Below are 22,389 nucleotides of genomic sequence, written 5' to 3'. Positions count from 1 at the left end.
ATATTTAGTAGTGCATATTAATATAAAAATTACAAAAAACCAGTAAGTAATCACTTTGTTCCAACTTTTTAAGTTTAAATATTTTAAAAATAATAATAATTATACAAAATATATTTAAAAATGTTTTAAATTTTATTCTAAAACGTTTAAGATAAATATATTTAAAAAAAATATCTTAATTCAAAGTGCAACATTATCATCTAACAGACTTATTTAAAAAAGTACTATACAAAACTATTAAACTATATTTTGTTTAATTAAAAATATATTTTAATGTTTTATTAACAGTTTTGGAACAAATTGAATTATTATAAATAAGATTATTTAATGTAATATATTAACTATAATAAATCGTTAACAATTTTTTATAAGCATTGTTATCAAAAAATTGTATATTATTAACTAAATACAAAAAAAAAAAAAACATAATTGCATTGAGTTGGATGATAATCAACTTATTTGTTAAACATAAGCAAAAACAGAATACTGGAAAAATTATAATTTAAATAAAAATCATAAAATTTATGATGAATTAAATGAAGTATATAAAATGGCCGCTAAACAAAAATAAAGAGATCATTAATATAGTTAAAATAAAATTCATAAACTGTTAAAATGTATAAAATATTATAACTTATAATGAATAATTGTTCTTAAAATAGTTCAAAAAATAAAAAATAATAATTAAATAAGTCGTTCTTCCGGTGGTGGTTTCAGTACATTGTCTAATTCAACTCTAGGATTGCAATACTCTTGACAACTTGGGCTGTAAGTACCCCGTGTAGCTCTTTTTTTTCGCGCCATCATTAATAGTACAAGCAAACTGCCCATACCACCAATAAGTAGAATAAGTAATATTGGGCCAACAATTAATGCTATATCTGCATAGTTATGAATGATAGGCAACTAGAATAAAATGTTTGAGATAAATCATACAAATTAAAAAAAAAACGACAGTAATAAGTTTAAATAAATAATTTAGAATAAGTATTTTTTTCAAAAACTAGTATTAAGAGGCATCAGATACCAAATGTTTAGACTTTCATTCCATAAATAACCAAGATTATGTATGAATGTATCACAATTTGAAATACTTATCATTATATTCAAAAATTATTCTATGCTGAATAATTTATTTAGTATTATCTGCTTTTATGAAAGACAAAATGCATGTCAGGTATTTTGATTTAAACTTCACGTAACAAAAATACCATTTTAAGTGATGGTTATTAAAAGTAAGTTAAATAAAATAAATCTAATCTACTAGTTAATTAGATGTTACCATACATTGACATTTTTGATTATAGGACAAACATTCAAAAATGTTACCTCTTATTTACAACAAAACTATAATTTAATAATAGTTAAGTATAGTATAATTATTATTAAACTGATAAAATAATTTATTATCATTTACCTCGGTACAATTTTGTCCAACATAACCATTAGCACACTGACATTCATAGACTATTACATCAGTGCAATGTTCTTGACAAAATCCTCCATTATTACAAGGATTTTCCTAATAAATGATATTAAAAATTAATAAAAGCATATTTAAATATAAAAGATTAAAAATACTTACTGGTAAACAAGGATTATTCAGATCACAAAGATACCCACAATAACCTTTTTCACATTCACAGATAAAAGAACCTGGTATGTTTTTACATACTCCACGATGACCACATTGTATACTAAGATCAAAACATTCATCAATATCAATACTGCAATCATCGCCCGTATATCCTAAAAAATAAATTAAAAAATTAAAGAACATAATTTAATGTTTTTTTTTTAAATTAACTCTTACCAGTTTCTGTACAATTACAAGTGAATTCATTAATACCATCAATACATTGACCACCATGCTGACATTTTTGTTGATTGCCATTATCCAAACAATCATCAATATTTTGTTCACAAAGATGGCCTTTAAAGCCAACAGGACATTCACAGAAAGGAGATGTCTGTTAAATTATTTTTTATTATTTATTTATTCTAATACAATTTAAAATAATCATCATATAAAAACAAATATTAATACCTCTTTTTTACATAAGCCATTATTCTGACACTCATAAATATCACAGAATGCTGTGTCACAAGTTGAGCCTGAAAATCCCTCCAAACATGAACAGGTATAATTATTACCATATTGATCTATAACATAACAGAAATATACAAATTAAATTTAAAAAAGTAAAAGCATATTTTAATTATCTTATAAAATACCTGGAGTTTTAAAACAATCGGCACCATTTTTACACGGTAGATTATCACAAGTAATGAGTTTTAACTGTTCACACGTTGCTCCTTCATAGTCATCAGTACAATTACATTCAAATTTACCTAATTGATCAATACACACACCATTGTTGTAGCATGGGCTGGATTCACATTCATTAATATCAATTTCACAGCTAAAACATAAAAATTAACGCAATGAAGATATAATACTTTAATTTGAAATAAGAAGACCAAACTCTACTGAAAATATCCCAAAAATAGTATATCTAGACTATACATTCAAAATGTTAATATTAACATATAATTTTATTATTAATATTAAATAATTTTTTTTTTAAACTTAATTCTTCATTCGGCAATCTGTTATAAACAAATGAACAATAAGCTTAATTGATAATATATATATTAAATAGTCATTGGAATGACGGAATGAAAAGATTTCCCATTAGAGATACTTCGTCGGGAAGGGTGAGGGGGATTAAAAGTTACTTTGTTACATTTTTTTTTTCTTGATTTATTTTAGCAGGTCACAACACCACTGTCTTTTTAATCTCTTTTGAGGATTGCCTGGAATGGTTATGGATGAGAGTTGACTTATGAGAGGGTTTGGGTATTGGGTTAATCGGCTATTGAAACGCTTATAATATAGTTTGGCTACTTCAGTGACAGTTGGTATTTTAATGTCAGAATGGAAAGATTTGTAGGAAATATAAAATGGAGCTTTTGAAATGATACGGAGAATTTTTGTTTGGAATCTTTAAATGCAGTTAATGTTAGATATTTTTGCTGCACCCCCAGAGCTGGATAACATATGTCCAGATGGGTCTTATAAAAGTTTGTAGATTAGTAGTTTGTTGGGTAGTTTTATTTTTTTGGATGTTAATAAGGGTTATAAGAGATGAAGACAGTTGTTTAGTATGATAATTTTGATGTGTGGAGCCCAAGTGAGTTGATGGTCGATATGAATTCCAAGATATGACACACATTGGGCATTAAGTAATATTTGATTATTAAGGAAAAGTGTCGAGCATGTGCCATGTCAAAGAATGAACGTACAATGAGCAGACTTGCTCTCATTCATGTTTACTCCTCATTTTTACACCACATTTCAAAAAAAGTGGAGATGATTTTGTATACATAGAGAAGCTAAGTTAGGGTCGGTGCTGCTAGCTATTATAAATTTGTCATCTGCAGAATCACCAACTAGAGTTTGGTTTGAGTTGGGCTGATCGGATATGAATAAGTTAAAAAGTAATGGAGCAGTTACTACGCCTTGTAATACACCAGCATTAATTCTTGCTGGATAGGAGATAGCAGAGCCTACAAGTACTGAAAAGAATCATCTTCTAAGTAAGATTTTAGGATTAAATAATAATGATTGAATAATTGGATGATTGGATGTTTTAGTTTGTATAACAAGCTCAAGTGATAGACTCTATCAAAAGCTTGGGAGACATCAAGAAAAGTTCTAGTACGGTAGAGTTTCTCCTCTGATACAAGAGATTTTGTCGGCTAATCTATGTACTTGATAAATAGTAGAATGACTATTGCAAAACTGAATTGATAGTTGTGTAGTATATTTGCATCAATGACTATGGGTAGGATACATTTTAGTAATAGTTTTTCAAATATTTTTGATAGGATTGGAAAAAGACTTATTGGTCTGAACAATAAAGGATAGTTTGGCAGTTTATTAGGTTTTAGGATTAAAATGATAGTAGAGTATTTCCATAAGATTGGGAAATACGATTGCCTAATCATTGAATTGTATATTTGGGTAAGGAATATGATAGTTTTTTTTTTTGGTAACTTCTTATGATTAGTTGTTATTGAGTCAAAGCCAGGTGATTTTTTTAAAGGAATTTCTTTTATGATAAATTCATCTTCACTAGGAGAAAAGGCCCGAGGAGAAAGGAATATTTGCAGAAGAGAGTCTAGAAAACTTTCAACATCTTTAATTCTATTTGAAGATAGAACATCAAGATGTGACTGGAACATATTAGTTAGTTAAATGTTCTGCAAAAATGTTTGCTTGTTTAAACTCAGATGTAGCCCAGCTTTAATATTAAATAATAACATTTAAATAAATTACTATTATGTCATATCACAATACCTAGTATATCAGTAAGACATCTCATACTATTACAAGCATCAGGTTTTCTATAGATTGTTATCTGATAATTGTAGGAAAAAGATCACCGACTCATAGCCAAAATCATGAGATAGGTGTCTATAGGATTTTTTCTTATAATTTGGATAAGATGAACAATTATTAAAATTGTAAAATAAGACTCACAATGTCATAATAGGATATAAAAATATTATGTGCATGTATTTAATAAAATTAATTTATTGTCAATAAAGCTTGAAATGGTGTTAGACTTGGTTAGGAAAAAATGAGTGATTTTAATGTTTAGCTGAATGGTCAATATTCTTGTAAACACTATACAGTGTTGATCGAGTATTGGTTGCACTTTGTGAAGGAGTGGAAAACATGTGTGTATGTCATATAGATAAGTGTTATTGTTGATAAGCAAACCTAAACTTTGAGAACACTCAAAATATAATAAACTAATTTAATACAATATGTATATGTTTCAACAAATCTATTGGTCACATTAGACTGAATCATTATTTTTTTTTATAATTTTTAAAAAATACCTGTTCTTTCAATGGAATAATTTTGTAATAAAATTGATCAGTTTATGATAATGGAATATCTATAATTAATAAGAATATTTAATTATTTTTTTCTCTGATATAAATACAATAGTGATTTTATTATGTCTGAATAATTATGCAAAATAAAACATAGACAAAATGTGTATGAGTCTGTAATTTTACAAACTTTTAAACACAACCAGAGGCCATTTAATCCCTAATCAAGTCTTTATGATTAATTATTAATACACTAACTTTAAATGATTGTTATTAAAAATAGTTCACTTACAATATGCCTGTCCAGCCAGCATTACAATGGCATGTATAATTAGCAATTCCATCAATACACTTTGCTCCATTTTTACATTGATTAGACAAGCACTCATTGATATTTGCAGAACAGTCATCGGCTTCGTAACCAGGTTGACATTCACAAACATAGGACTCAGTGGCTTTTTTACATCTGACAAAATAAAAAAATTTAAATAAAAAATAGAAACTATAAACCATTTTTAATTTTTACCTTCCATTATTTTTACATTCAGAATCATAGCAAAGCAAACAATCTAAATCAAAATGTTCAGCGATTGAATTATGTGATAACATCACAAAATGATCAGTTTGATTGTTGGTATTAAGTTGAGATGGTGTAAAATAAGGCAACAACAAACCACCAATTCTTATTTCTCCAAGACAACCCTACAAATTTACAATACAATATATTAACAGATTTTTTTTTACGTATATTTAAATTGAATACCTTATAAAAGCCTCCAGCAGAAGGTACATCATGTTGCGTTGTATCTTCAAAATGCAATCTTGAGTCAGAATCAACTATATCTAATGAATTTGTATCTGCATCAGTCAAATATGTTGCATATTCAACATTATTTCCTATTATATCATGATAGCGTTCTCCTCTTCCTAAAAAAAAAACACATTTATAATTGTTATAAAAATATTATACATACATAACATTAATCAAATGAGAGTTATGAATGATCAAAGTACAAAAGAAAATTTTTAATTGTCTAGCAACAGATAATGAGAATTTTTGTGCACCATTTTAGTACTCTGATTATTACAATGTTTATTAAATTGTTTAGACATTAAATTAAATTAAATCGTTAATTTTGAAGCAATTTATTATATTTTGAAAGTCAAACTTAAAATAATATAAACATTAAATAAATCTAACATTTACCAATAAGAATGGGATTTGATGTAATTAACTCAATCCAGTTAGATAATGAGAAATTTCCTGCAATAAGAAATTGATTTGTGTCATCTATTGCACCAACCAAACCACCTTGAATTTTATTATCAGCTAATTTGAAAACAATATTTGTCCACTCGGAATCTAAATGGTCTTTGTGCACGTGTTTTGTACTAATAGAACTTTCTTTTTCCAATTTCCATGCAATAATAAACTATAAAATAATAAAATACTTTAAAATGTACAAAAAAAAAAAAATAAATAATAAATGTTAATAATTATTTGTCTAATTAAATTGTAATACCCGATCTTTATAAGCAATCATTGTGAAGAATGTAAATTCAGAATCACTGCTTTTTTTCTTGTTAGAAACATACATGATTGTTCCACCAGTTCTAGTTCGATAACTGACTTCAATATGAGTTAATGGAACGACTTGTTGTCCTTTAATAAAACTGTACTGTAAAAGTGGTTCAGTAATATTTCGACTATCCAATGTAATATTGGCAACACATTCATATCCATGATTTAAATTTCGACATTCACTGCCCGAAGGACAATCTTGAAGTTGACAAAATTCCATTTCTTGACATTGTTTTCCTTTGTAACCCAATGGACATTTACATGTAAAATCATTCCAGGTTACTGAACATACTCCATCATTATGGCAAGGATCTGAACGGCATGTATTATCTGATAAAACACCTTGTGCAATTTCATCTGGATTAAATGATACAGTACCAAATGCTTTTGGTACAACTAAATCTTTATTTTGAATACCCAATGGAAAAAATTCAACCACCATTATTTGAGATCCATTGCTTATCTATAAATTGTAAATATTAAATTAAAATTATATTTATAAACTAAGGTTTGCCCAGAACTTAATTTTTTGATTTTCAACAATTTTTGTGATAACGTATATAAGAAGGGACTAGAATAATTTTATTCCAGTAGAATAAAACTAATCTCATGATTAAATTATCTTAAAATTTATATAAACAATAAAAAATATTTACTCATTGTTAAATATTCTCAATGATTATTGAACATAAGAAGCGACCTGGGCAGCAACCAGTTTATTTGTGCCATGGTCAAGCAAATATTATTTGACACCCCCAATGAGTCAACTGTGTTGTATTTATGTAACTAACCTAACAGCATTAAATACATTGAACTATTTATACTGATAAACAAATTAATAAAATTAGATTTTAAAATTTGCAAGTTAATATTATTTTTTGGCGAATTTTACAAATATATTTTTTTAAATCATTTATATATATATATATGAAGTTAACTTGAGATAATGTTATCTAAATTCTAAAAAATAATTTGGAATACTCACAAAATGAATAAATAATTTTCAAATAAATTGATCGTAGTGGGATGAGGGGAGCAACTTCACATAAATATTTCTATTTTAAATAAACTTATAGCTTTATAAGTTTCAAATACAGGGGCAAGACATATGAGTAATTATTATAAAAATGATTTTTAGTGGATCATGGATTTATAGATTTATTTATTATAAATGATAAAATTAAAATAAATATCAATGATATTAAAATATAATTTTTAGTATTCATTAATTACTCATACTCATATTGATATAGCGATTAAACAAATTAAACATAAACACAAAAATCTATGATAACTAAATGTCTTTATTATATGAACATCTAGTACCAGTAATTATTGCATAAATAAAAACATTTAAAAACGGTAATAGTAGTAATATCTTGTAATATAGATGTGAATTTTTAGTAGTGATTGTTAAACATCTATTAATTGCTGAAAGTGATTAGGGTCATCACTAAGTTTTGAAACTAGGTACTGTTAATCTTCAGTGAATTGTGCAAAGTAAAATTTTTAATTGATTAAACATTATGTATTTTTCTTTGATATATTTTTATCGTATTAAATTTTAAATTTATTTTCAAATTAAGTTATTTTCTTATTTAGCAATAACATAAATAGAAGTTAAATAAAAATCCATCACTTTTCTACCACACAAAAATATATCATAACATAGTTTAAAATTAATGAGGTAATCATTTACCCCCAGGTCTATTTAATAATAATTAATAATTTATTGTATATTATTACCTGTACATCTTGAATTATTCCTTTAAAATGAGGTATTCCTTCAAATTTGTCAGCTGTTGTTTGACGAATATGTCTTTCTATAGTATTAGGACGAGGTAAAATGTTATCCATAACAATAAATGGGTCTGATAAATCATGTCTTGATGGTTTAGAAGATGGAAAACCTCCCAAGTATAAAACTTGGACATCAAGTTGACCTGTTGCACTTATAGTTTTTCTAAAATATTCTGTTCCATTGATTTTTACTTGAACCAACGTTATATTACGAACAACCTAAATAAATACATTTACATGAATAAATTATTTTTATTCAATCATATTTGAATTTACTTAATAAAAATACTAAGTAAAATATATAAGTCAAAGTCTATGACTTTAAAATCATAAGTTTACTTGTATTAAATGGTTATGTCCATCATCTAATTTTACACCCCCAACAGTGTATGATTCAGGAGTAGCATTAAATTGTATTCTAACTAATAGTTCACCGCCTTCAAGTTCTGCTGCAATATGAGTTTCTTCAGAAAATGTAACCATTCCTGGCATAGATCCTAAGTAAAATATAGCTCCTCGGGTTTGACGTGTTCGAATAAACATTGAAATATCCACAATATTCCTAACAGCTCGTTTGGCAACAGCAAATACATTTACTGTGACAAGACCATTAGTGATATTTTCATGACCAAATGTTGCAGCTGGGAAACCTGTTTCACAAAATTAAATAAGCGTATAAATTTTAATTAAGTATTTTCATTTTGCATTTTTTAACAAAAAAAAAAAAAATTAAATCTTACTGTATTGACAAGTATTTCCAAGATATGGTCTTTCACATGTACAACTAAATGTTTTCCATAAATCAGTACAATGACCACTATTGTGACATGGATTGGGAAAGCATTGGTCATTCCTTTGGCAACCAATATCAACATTAGTTAAACTTATAGTTGAACCTACTTTATCATCTGGTAAAACCTAAAAAATATTTAATCATATTTTAGTATTTCATATTTTCATTCAAAATACTATTTTGTTTTCTAACCCATTGTCCATTTATAAGAAGATTTTCAATACAACCAATAAAGAATGGAGGTCCATGAGGTAAAAGCCTCAAATTTGAAATAGTTCCACCAACATATGTAGTAGGGAAACTAGTATGTGTAGGGTTAGCTCCTTCATTCAAGTTAATAGGGTAAATAGTTTGTTCTTCATTGGCAGATAATACTAAATGTGATGAATTAATAGCAACAAAAACCTTTAACAGTAAAAAAAAAAAAAAAAATAGTTAAGAATATTGATTTTTTTTATTATTAAGTATTTTGAATGGGGTAGTTTACCTTTTGCCATTGGCTGTTGTTAAGTTCAGAACCAATAAACACTCCTTCCCACTTATTTAACAAACTTGAATGCAAATTCAAACGGCCTTTAACCAATTCTAAGATGTAAAATGTTGATCCACCACCAATTGCTAATAGACCACTTGGTAATGTTGTTTTAAATCTAAATGATATATCATAACCTTCATCTCTAGTGGTGTTGACCACAATACGAGACTCACCAGTTAGTGACATAGTAGTCGTCTAAAATATAATTATTGAAATAAATGAATTTGTTTCTTATTTTAATTTTTTATTTAACTAACCTTATCACATATCTGACCATGAAATCCATATGGACAAGTACAATTATAGCGATGTTCAGTCTCATCAAGCAAATATGGTCTACAAGTACCGTTGTTTAAACATGGCTGTGGTCCCTGACATCCAAATAATTCTACAGAACAATTTTTACCACCATACTTTGGTATACAATCACAATAGTAACCAGCACGACGATCCATACAAGTGCCATGATCACAAGGTCTGCAAAAAAATTATTTTAAAGTCAAAACTATATTTATGTAAAAATGTCAATTTAACAACATTTAAATGATTTGTTAAATTTAAATTATTTTTGAATCATACTTGAATCTTTCACATTCATTGATTTCGATTTCACAATATACACCTTCATAACCATCTTCACATGAACATGTATAACCACCAATTCTATTTTCACATACACCCCAATGGCATGGATTGCTTTCACATTCATTTATATCAATTTCACACTTTATACCTGTTGTACCAGGTAAACATATACATTCAAATCTGAAATATTTATTGGAATTATAAATATATTATGCATTATATTAATAATATAATAATTTATACTCAATAATAGGTGGTAAAACATAAACATTAAATAAATATACATTTTTTAAGCTATAAAAAATAATACTTATAATTTAACTATTTTGTTCAAAATTACTTTCGGCAAATCTTTTTTTAAATAAAAAAAAAAAGAATTAACTACTAAATATATTTTAAGGTAATTAAATCAAGGATATTCTTGGTAATACATATTTTATTGAAAATTGGAAAAATTATCAAACACCATAGCATATTATTAAATCAATAAACAAATAAGCAAAAAAAAAAATATATGAATTTTTTTACATAAAAATCTCTATAAAATATGGTGTTTTTAAAAGAAAAAAAGATTGTTTTGTCTATATCTAACTTAATAAAAATTATTTAAATAAATCTGAGCTAATATCAAATTATACAGATGCTCTAAATAAATTCAGCTAAAATATTAAAACAAATTAATTGAAAATTTTAAAACTCAAAGTATATTATACAATAAAATGTTTAGGAAATAGAAAGAGCTTATTAAAAATATTCAAATAACAAAAAAAGATTCGTTCTCTAGAAATTTGCTACCTATAAACTTAATTTTTAAATATACTGTTACTAAAAATTATATAATAAATACTTACAAAAGTCAACTTTTATATATCACAATACAATAACAAGATTTAAAAAGCTTTAACTATAACAAATTTTAATTCTTAAAAGCTTTTAGAATATGAATGACATAACAAATTAAATTAAGTAATTATCATATTGCCAACTATGTCTGTACTCAGTACTGCGTAGTGAATTAGTTATTTTAATACCTTGTATATATGAGTATTTAAATAGTCTAAATTTATATTTAAATTAATGCAGTAGAAGTTATTAATAAAATTTAATTTAAGAAAATAGGTAAAAATAAAATAACTATAAATATATAAGATAAATAAAAACATTTACAATCAGTTGTTTTATATTAATTATAAAAAATGATTGTATAAATATTTTCATTAACTGTATTTACCCATTAGCTGTAGCGTAATTGAATTCTTGTTGAAATATCGCTGATAAGTTATTGTTATCTTTTTGATTGTATAATGATATATTAGAACGTTCAAGACAAGTGCCTCCAAATTGGCAAGGATTACTTTCACAATCATTTATATCAACTTCACAATTTTTTCCTAATACAAATATTTTGCTAAATATAATAACCAAAACTGAAATATTAAATAATAATTAACTATTACCTGTATAACCAGCATAACATTTGCAAGAATAATCTTTTATTCCATCTATACATGTGCCATTGTTCTCACATGGATTATTTATACAATCATTTATATTCAACTCACAGTGATTTCCTACAGTAAAAAATATAAACACTGTAGATTAATAATATTTATTTATTAATAATAATTGTACATGCCTTCAAATCCTGTATTTGTACAATTGCAATCATAACTGTTAAGTCTGTCAATACATAAGCCCATATTTTGACACGGAGAAGACTATAATCATACATTTATTTACATTAAAAACTTAATTTATTTTATAAAAATAATATATAAACTAACTTCACAGTCATCAATATTTGTTTCACAGAGCTTTCCTGTTATACCAATTGGACAAGAGCATGTAAAAGATGCAATATTATCAATACAAGTAGCACCATTTAAACAAGGATTCGAGTTACATTCATCAACATCAATGCTACAAACTTTACCTAAAAAAAAATTAAATCATTACAAAACAAATTCTAATTTTAATTTAATAAATACATACCAGTATATCCCGGAGGACAAATACAATTAAAACCATTAATTTTATTCTCACATGTAGCACCATTATAACAAGGTTGTGACAAACATTCATCAAAATCTACATCACAATTATCACCAGAAAATCCTGGACGGCAAAAACACTGATAACTCCCTAATGTCAAAATAAGAACAAAATATTACAAAAAGATTATAATTTAAATGAATACAATTTTAACAAACCATTAGTATTAACACAAATTCCATAATTGCATACTTCTTTGTTAACTTCACATTCATTTATATCTTGATCACAATTTATACCTAAATATATATTTAATTAAAAATTAAGTATTTAATATTAAAGTATTTATTATTTATTATTTCACCTGTAAATCCGGGAGTGCAATGGCAAATATAACCATCAGGACTTTCTACACAAGTAGAGTTATTTTTACAAACACGATCTTGACAATCATTTAATAACTTTGAACAATTTTCTCCTGTATATCCTTCAGGACATTTGCACTCATAAGTATTAATACCATCAATGCAAACTTTTCCAATTGGACAAGTTCCCATCAAACATTCATTGATATTTGATTCACAATTTTTACCCTCAAACCCTAAAATAAAATATTTAAAAGTATTAATAACTTAAAAGTTAAAAATAATTCTAAAGTATTTTACCTGGAGAACACTTGCAGTAATAATCTTTAAGTGATGAAGTTTTATGTAAACAAGTACCATTATTCAAACAAGGGCTAGGATTTTTAGTACAAGCATCAAATGGTAATTGACAGTAAGCACCCATATAATTATCAGTACAGTTACATCGATAACCATTAATAAGATCATGACATATACCGCCATTTAAACATGGTTTGGACATACACTCATCAATATCTATTTGACATGTCTGACCTATAATATTTTAATTTCTTAATATAAACATTAACATTAAAAAGTGTTTAATATCTAAAATATAAAAATTGAATTGTTTGATTTTTTTTTTAAACTAAATTTATATTTTATTCAAAAAAAGAAGTATTCCCAGCTTGACTAGTTTTTATTTGGGAGGTGTACAAGCTAGAACCCGAGATTAAATCTTTTTTTAAACAAAGTATAGTTAGAAAATTATTTAAAACTAACATTATTTATTATTAAAATTAAATTTTTAATATTAATTACAATATTTTTAAACTAACTTATAAGCTTAATTAATACATGTATATATATATATATATATATATATATATAAATTTATCTTATAATGATAAACAATAACTTGTATTTAAACATAAATATATGAAGTTGTTTACTTAATGATATAATAATTAACTTAAAATACAGTGATAATAATTTATGTTTACAACATTTTCCGAAAGAATATGAGTGCATAGTTATTAGTTTTATCATATCCCAAAAACACTACAGCACCCACTGAAATGAAATACTAAATACGTGCAACCCTCACAACATAAGTTAAATGTTTGTTATATTCATATTCTTTCGTAAAATATAGGATAAGTGAATGATTTTAAAATATTACTATACTCCTATATATAATGAAAACTAATTGTTCCAGTACTAAGAGAAGAAAATAATATAAGATATATGTCTTATTTTTATTCCATTGCAACAATATTTGGTATAATTTAACTTTAATTGTTTTTATATTATTAGATTATTTGATTCAAAAATTTAAGTATAAGATTCAACTAATATCTATTTCTCAAATTTTATGCAATCATAAGATTTTTTTATAAATTAAAAAAAGCCAAAGTATTTTTATCAGAATGTTTATTATTACCAGTAAAACCTGGGGGACATTCACAACGGAAACTATCAGCTTGTCCTGCTAATAGAATGCAAGTCCCACCATGAGCACAAGTGTTTGGACTGCAATCATGACCAGGATCACGTTGATTACATTGTTGCCCAGACCAACCAGGTTCACATTCACAATAGTACCCACCAGCCTACAAGTGATAAAATAATGTTGGTGATACCGTAAACGTGTAAAGTGCTGTGATTTTAAAAAGCACACAAATATCTTTAAAAGCAGTTTTGGCTATCATAATACTTAAAGTTTTGCTGAATAACATAATAAATATCAATAAAAGAATATTGCATAAAATGTATTATTTTATTAATCAATTATAGTCTATTCAACCACATATAACATATATTATATTACCATACAAAAAAGTACCAAATACTATAAGTATTAAAAAACATAAACATTTTTAAAACCAATCTCAAAAACTTTATTTATAAATTTAAGAATGTTAGTCAACTATACTTTAACTAAATGATAGCCGTCTCTGCATAAAAAAAAAATTAGATTTTTATTATAAGTGTACTATCAACAGAAATCAACTCACATAATCATGACAAGACACAAAATGCTGACAAGGTTCAGAATTACATTTCATAGTCATTTCACAATTTCGACCAGTAAAGCCAGCAGGGCATTTACATTCATAATTAGATCCTTGGGATAAACATGTGCCAGAATTCAGACAAGGCATGTGCACACAAACATCATCAGCATGCGAACGAGCCACTATATTACCATGCTCACAAAAAGCGCCTGTAATAATATTGTCTCAAAACTAAACCCATGCATATTGTGCAATAATTAAACTACTTTTTGTTTTAAAAACTTCTAATATTAACAAGTGATGATAAACATTTTCAAAAATTTTTGATTAAAATTAACTAAAAATTATATTATAAACATATGTTAAAACTTAAAATCATAAATTAATTGGATAAAAAATTTCTGAAATAACTATTCAACAAAAACACTTTTTTTTATGCATATAAAATAAATACCTGTGTATCCTGATGTACATGAACAATTAAACTGTCCATTTGGCAATAAACCACATGAACCTCCATTTTGACAAGGATGGCTACTGCAAACTGTTATTTCTGTACAATTAGGAGGAACACCTAATAATCAATTAATAAATAAAAGAATAAATATCCAATTATATATATAAAAAGAATTAATATTTTTTTTAAATATAAATTACTTTTCGATCAGTAAAATAAAAAACCATGTTTAAATAGAATTCAAAATAAACTAACAAGCCATTCTTAAATTTTTAAAGAACATATTTAAATATATTTTTTTTTTAAAAAACGAGGTATTAAATAAGTATATTACATAATAATATACATGTCATTACTTAATTTGAATACGACAATAACAAAATATTTTTGTTGTTATTTAATTGTATTTAATGAGTGGAAATATAAAATAACAAAAACTTTATAACAAGATATTCTTTTATCAAACACTCATTACTACAAATTTTAGTAATGTTTTTGAAAATATTTCTTTTTAAACAATTTCCAATTGAAATAAACTACATTTTTTTATCATCTATCATTTTTTAAGTGTTTACTTTTTTATGACAAAATAAATTTGCAAAATGTAAGTTTACTACTCAGTTTACTTAAACTTTAAATATTTATAACAGTATAACTAACTGAATTACATAGATTTGCATGTATATAGTTTTGAATTAAAATGCAATCATTTATATAATTGGTATCTATATAATAAATGCATAAATACCAAATGAAATTGCAGTTTCTTAAGTACTATACAACTGATTTTGCATTGTCTTAAGTAGTAATACAATTATGAATAATAGAACACTTGGAGAGTTATTTGCAACAATTTTATGGAAAAAATGTAAAATTATTCAAATGTCTACCAAAAAATCTGTAACATTTAAATCCTCTCCCTTCAGACAGAAAAAAAAATAAGGAACGTGGAGACAAAAATGTTGTTTTATTCCAACTGGAAATTATGAAAAAAATTAATAGATTTTGAAATAATGCGTATTGTTAAAAGAATCACTTTGTACATGAATGACATAATAAATGTGAATAATAAAAAAGATATAGGTTAAATGGCTAGTAATTTAACTATTATTGCCAAAAATAAGAATAAAACAACTACAGTTATTAAGTTTACAAAGAAATGTTTATAAAACATTTAAACAGAACATTGTATATCTCAGAATGTACTCAACAAAATTATAACTGATTTATTCTCAGATAAAAGTAAAACAACTGTTCAGTGCTCGCAAATACAATATTGTAGCTGATTACTGTAAATGGTATAATTTCTGTTTAACAAAGTCACCAATTCATAAGTAATAATATGAACATAAACATAATAATAATAAATAATAAGATAAAATAGATCAACATTAACAAAACTTTATCAAACGATAGGGTTAATTGTTATAATTTAAGACTACAAATGTACAATTTTTTTTTTTTTTTTTGTAATATATTATGAATTTGCATTAACAAACAAAAAAATATATTTAAGAATAAAAATACTAGATAATAATAAGAATATATAATTATAAATATATATTTACCAGTATATCCTGATTTACAATGACATGAGTGTGATGCTACACCATCAACACAAATTGAGTTTGTTGGGCATATAGCAGTTTCACAATCATCCACATTAATTTCACAATTTCTACCTACAAATCCTAAAGCACATCGACATTCATATGCTCCAACTTGATCTCTACACTGGCCACCATTTTGACAAGGATTTGATATACATTCATTCAAGTCCTTTATAATACATACAAATGAAAATATATGCTTATATTACATTTAATATTAAAGATTAAAAGAAAATTTTTACTGTTTCACAATTGATTCCTCCAAATCCTGATTGACACTGGCAAGTATAACTTCCATAATTATCAAAACATATACCCTGATTAGAGCATGGATTCATTTCACACTCATTAATATTTGTTTCACAATTTACTCCTTTATATCTAAATGCCCACCAATAAATATTAAATTAATGAATTAAATGTAAAATAAGAATATTTTTAATATAAATTTACCCAGTTTTACTACATGCACATGTATAATTATTCACACCATCAATACATATACCTCCGTGTTGACAAGGACTTGACAAGCATTCATTAATATTTATTTCACAGTCATCTCCTTTAAATCCTATGGTAAAAGAAAAAATATGTAATACATTATTAAAAAATGTATAACCATTTTTTTTATTCAGAAATGATAAAAATTAATTTACCTGGTGCACAGCTGCATTCATAACTTTTTCCTCCCGATGTTAATTTACATGTACCATTATTTCTACATGGATTATTGTCACAAACATGTGCAGATACTTCAATTTCACAAAATTTACCTAAACAATAATATTAAAATAAATAAATATATAGAAAGTATTAAATTAAATTTCAAAATTTACCAGTATATCCTTGATCACAATGGCATAAAAAATCTTCTCCATATTTTATTTCTTCACACAAACCATGCATACAACGATTATTTTGTTTTGCACATGGGGATCCTGAAATATAATGGTTATTATATTACAATTTATAAAATAGATACTAAAAATAAAATATTAGAATTACCATTATCAATTTCACAGTTATTTCCAGAATACCTAGGATGGCAAATACAGTGGTATTTATTCTGTCTAGGAACACATACTCCATGCATCATACAAGGAGCGTGAGAACAGTAATCAATACCAGTACCTGCAAATTAATAGTTAATATTAAATACACACAAGATACAAAGATAATTGGTACTTATTAGTAACTGTGATACAATTTTTCAGTAAACTCAATTGTGACTACAAACTACTGCAAATTAATACCATAATATATTATTTTAAGATAATTTTGTAATCCTAACTGAATAAATAATATAATTAAGTTTGCCCATTGACACTAGAGTAAGACATATACCAAAAAGCCAATTTCTTGCAAATGCCTACAACACGCATAAGTATGCATTTCTTAAATATAATTTGATTTTGTGACCCATATATATTTGTTCCTTAGATAAAATAATATAGTTAATATTCAATCAAAAAGTCATGGCAAATTTCATTTTCATGAAAAGCCTCAGATTTTTAGATAAAAATGCATATTACATGGAAATAGTTTATAAGCAGTCATACAAAGCTTTTATTTAGTTTAAGATTTAAATTTTGTTGGGCAGACCTACTTATATTATTTAATATTTCAAATTATTTTAATATAATTTAATGTAGAATTAACTTATGATAATTGCATAATATAAATAGTTTACCGGAAAATTGTATATGTAATCATGACAACCAATAAATACCAAATTATTAAATATTAAATGTGCATACATGACTGACTATTTAAGGGACAATGTCCCCAAATAACTTTATAAACTTGATTTAAAGATGAATTAAAAATAAAATTTGGGCCTTCTAATAAACAACCTTCAAAACCATCTCCTACTCTTAACATAGATTGATCAGTTGCAATTTCAGAATTTAAGATTTCTGAATTAAATGTTGAATTTGCTATAACCTGAAAAAAAAATTATGATGTAAGTATGTATTTCAAATAGTTTTTGATTACTTTGATTTCAAATACATATAAATAAACAATTATTTACTTGTTGTGAGCCATCAACAGATATTGTTAATTCTCCAAGCTTATAAATCATATTCACATTATGCCAAGAATTATCAAAAAAATCACCCTGGATTTTTGATTCAAAATGTTTGTTTTGGAGAAATGTAGTAAACAACAAGCCATCATGAAGAACATCTACTGAGATTCGAGTATATGGTAAGTCTTGTGTTTGAGAAAATATTTGACCTCCAGAACATGTCCTAAAGCTGAATCCTACATGCTTGTACAGTGAAATAGGAGGAAATAAATTTAACCATGATGAACTATTAAAATATCCTTCTCTATATACGCCTCCAGCAGGCCTCTGAGTGTTTGTGCATATTAAATGTACAAATATATTTACTGAAAATAAAACACATAATTCATTAATTCCATGTTACATTAATAAATGCAATATATAATATATTTTTATATTATTTATTTATAAAAGACATTTACAATCTGTAAATATAAAATAATACAATAAATAAATATATTGACAATTAGTGTATTAAAATTAGAAAACACGAGGAAAGAAAGCATTTATTGGCGCTATTTCCAATTTATGAACTTGGGAGGAATAATTTGTTATAGATTATATTATAGATCATGTTAACGTTTTAGATGACAGAGGGTTGTCAGGTAGTTTTTCAGAGAAAAATTTGGATATGAGGTGGTTTAAGTGATTAAAGGAGTTTATATAAAAACTTTTAAGTGATGAGAAATAAGTTTGGACATTTTAGATATGTTGAAATTATGATGTAGATATCAATTTCTGATATACCAAAGGGCATTAAAGTTATTCCTTAGAACGATTGAAATTTGATTAAGTTTGAATTTTTAAGGATTCCCAAGTACAATATTCAAAATACAAATAGTAAAAAACTTATAAAAATTATAATTATAACAGATTTATTTCTAACAAAATTATTTATTTATTTATTACACACTAATGATTCATATTTCTAATAAATTAAAATAAAATGGATAGTATACTTTTTTTTTTAACTTAAACACTATAAGATAAAAATATCACTAACTCTTTATTGATCATTGTACTATATTTCCTGTTTAGGAATATCCTTAACATTTTTAATTAATCAATTCACGTATCTAGTCATGATGAACTTGTCATGTGTCACTCTATTGTATTATGATAAAAAAAAAAATAATAACAAAAAAATGCCATTGGCTATAAATTCCATTTTGTATAACAACAATAAATGTAATTAATTTTATTTACAATAAAATGAATAAAAATACTCTATTGACCTGACCATACATTTTTATATGAACAACTTCATGTTATAGGCTAAATTAATATTGTACAAATATTAAACCAACATTTTTACTCAATTAAACCACACTTACATAACTAAGTTTTGAGTCACCTTAAATTTAAGGTGAATCATCTACATTGAACAATGTTAAGTTAGTAATGTATTATTCAATCTTAATTATTTTAGGCCCACATTTAACTCGGAATTTACTGAGAAAATCTTAGTGTGTTACTCTAAATCTGGACTGGTAAAAAGAGTGCACATTATAAATTTATAAATAAAAATCCAAGAACAATGGAATAGAAAAGCAATTGGTGGTGAAAGTATATATTATAAACCAGATAATAACCCTAATAAGATTTAAAATAAAGATTTATAATATTATTTATCACTAATTAGCAACAAGTTTAGTCTTGAAAAAATATTTGATGAACATCAAGAATTATATGATGATATATTATGCTTAAACCCTCAATAATCAAACAATTTTTAAGAAAACAATCATAAAATTATAAATTCAAATTAAAAATAACTGTTGAAATTCACACTTAACTCTATTATTTTAACTTTAATGTTCAAAGTAGAATTTTTAACAACACAATAATTTATAAATATTTGTGATTTTGATGAGCTTTTTAAAATTTTAATATTTATGAAAAAATTGTGATTATTGTACCTTTGATTTTTTTCAATTAAGTAAAAACTTAGAAGAGACCTTTGTTACATTTTAAAACTATTTTACTGAAAATGTAGAAAATTAGGTAGCACAATAAAAACTACAATATTTTGAAAATTACTTCAAGTTTATTAAATAATAATATAAATGCTTGGTCAAACATTCAAAACTAATTAAGCTAAAGTAGCAAGAAAACCAAATTGAAATTGCAAAAACTAGTTAAAGTCGAACTTTTATTATCTCATAAATTGTTAGCAGGTGAAGTTCTCTTAAAAATAAATATTTAATTTGAAGATAACTGAACCTAACTTATTTTTTAATAAATTATTAAATCAATGTAATTTTCAATAATTATACTGAGAATCTTTTTTAAATATTAAACATTATAAGATTTAACTACGTTTAAAAATACTAAACTATAGTAAGCTTAAACAATCTTAATACCAATAACTTCAGATTATCATAACATTAAAACTAAGTTTATTAAATAATTTATTCAAAAATTAAAGAGTAGGATAAATAAGTAAGCTCCTAATGTGTTTAAATAGTAAATTATTTTTATTTAACTTAAGAGAATGTCTTATCAGCATATGTTGTCTATGTCTTATTAACATGCGTCATAGTAAATTAAATTCAGTAAAATTTAACTAATGTTATTAGCTTTAATATAAGAATCAATCACCAATTATCAAATTTAAAGTTAAAAATATTACCTACAGTATTACGTAAATTTTTATTGATAATTTTTTTAAGTAAGTTATAGTTATGTAAAATATTATAACTTTAAAATAAAAATGTCAATAAAAGCTTAAGTAATGTTTGATGTTAGTAAGACAGAAACAACACATGCAGGTTTAACGTCCTCTTAAAATTCATATCATAAATATTTAAAATTATTGTTATAACAATTAGGAAGTAATAATTTTGGTTAATATAATTAAAAACAATAGACCCAAAAGTATACAAATAATACCCACAAATACATACCAAATTAAGATTTACTTAAAAACAAAATAGTTAATTTAGACGTTAACTGTTTAGAGATATTCAAATAGGTGATAAACCAATACAAAGTGATAATCCCTATAAGTGTTCAGCAATCATCGATACCGCTCATTTTTTTTCAGATATTTTGTACTTGTAATCCAAGACTAAACACAGTGTACAAAAACGTTTAAAGTTTATGTAAGTCAACAGATACTACTCACCAATTAAAATAATGGACCGCATTGTGTTTCTTCAGTATTTATATAGACGTAGCATAATTTGATCGTACACAACGTTGTATTAATTGTACGTGTCGCGAGAATAACTGCTACGGTATTCAGATGTACAGCAACAGGAAACGTTTTCCAGTACCAACGAGAAATATTTCTTTTTTTAACGAAAAAACTACACGCATGCAACGTAACTACCACGTTGTGTCGGTTAATTTCTCATATAAAAAAACCGACTACCTTCAATAAAAATTACACCCAAGAACGGAAAGCATTAACGTAATGAGTAAGTATGAGTAGTATGACACCGTAGTAGTGTAGTACCGTACTCTGTAATTATCAACTTGTGTTATTATAGAAAGAATTAGTAAAGCGATAAACGGAAAAAGATAAACATTGGAATTTTGTTTTTGTTCGATTATCAAGGATAATAAAAAAACTCTTCTTGATGGGTTTTTATATTTGACCGTGGTCATCTGTGGTGAAGTAATTTTATCACTTGGTGTACGATCTTAGATCATATGATCTAAGTGTACGATTTACACGAATGGATATTCTTCG

At 25.3% G+C, this 22,389-nt stretch overlaps 1 protein-coding gene across 2 annotated transcripts; it reads right to left on the bottom strand.

Annotated features, from left to right (window-relative positions):
- Window positions 1-619: 619 nt before the first annotated feature.
- LOC112597861 (protein crumbs) lies at window positions 620-22,174 on the bottom strand. Of its 2 annotated transcripts, XM_025344095.1 has the most exons (38): window positions 21,820-22,174; window positions 18,657-19,018; window positions 18,382-18,568; window positions 17,630-17,755; window positions 17,461-17,562; window positions 17,281-17,397; window positions 17,078-17,195; window positions 16,867-17,005; window positions 16,583-16,793; window positions 15,012-15,131; window positions 14,558-14,766; window positions 13,984-14,152; window positions 12,861-13,094; window positions 12,560-12,796; window positions 12,414-12,494; window positions 12,196-12,345; window positions 11,988-12,136; window positions 11,840-11,921; window positions 11,661-11,774; window positions 11,435-11,594; window positions 10,198-10,383; window positions 9,876-10,095; window positions 9,571-9,813; window positions 9,276-9,488; window positions 9,031-9,208; window positions 8,630-8,940; window positions 8,237-8,509; window positions 6,432-6,953; window positions 6,116-6,341; window positions 5,672-5,835; window positions 5,435-5,610; window positions 5,201-5,374; window positions 2,236-2,423; window positions 2,048-2,163; window positions 1,814-1,970; window positions 1,586-1,749; window positions 1,418-1,522; window positions 620-906 (listed from the first exon to the last, which is right to left on the bottom strand). In XM_025344095.1, exons 1-38 carry the CDS (start codon window positions 21,839-21,841, stop codon window positions 685-687), a joined length of 6,927 nt encoding a protein of 2,308 aa, XP_025199880.1. In that variant the 5' UTR covers window positions 21,842-22,174; the 3' UTR covers window positions 620-684. The 2 variants fall into 2 exon arrangements, with proteins under 2 accessions (XP_025199880.1, XP_025199881.1); XM_025344096.1 differs by lacking the exons at window positions 13,984-14,152; window positions 14,558-14,766.
- Between the last annotated feature and the right edge of the window lie 215 nt (window positions 22,175-22,389).

This window comes from Melanaphis sacchari, unplaced genomic scaffold (genome assembly GCF_002803265.2).
Source record: "Melanaphis sacchari strain LSU unplaced genomic scaffold, SCAv2.0 Contig43_pilon_pilon, whole genome shotgun sequence".
NCBI lineage: Eukaryota > Metazoa > Arthropoda > Insecta > Hemiptera > Aphididae > Melanaphis > Melanaphis sacchari.
The sequence above is the reverse complement of the archived record's forward strand: the minus strand, read 5'-3'. Positions and strand labels throughout refer to the sequence as shown.

Bases quoted from the DNA above. Each gene is read 5' to 3' on its own strand.
- LOC112597861 (XM_025344095.1), bottom strand. From the start codon at position 21,841: ATGCGGTCCATTATTTTAATTG. The intron at 18,569-18,656 runs GTAAATAATTGT...TTTTTTTTTCAG, and splicing joins CTGTTGATGGCTCACAACAA to GTTATAGCAAATTCAACATT. The intron at 2,424-5,200 runs GTAAGTGAACTA...TTTATGTTTTAG, and splicing joins GCTGGCTGGACAGGCATATT to CTGTGAAATTGATATTAATG.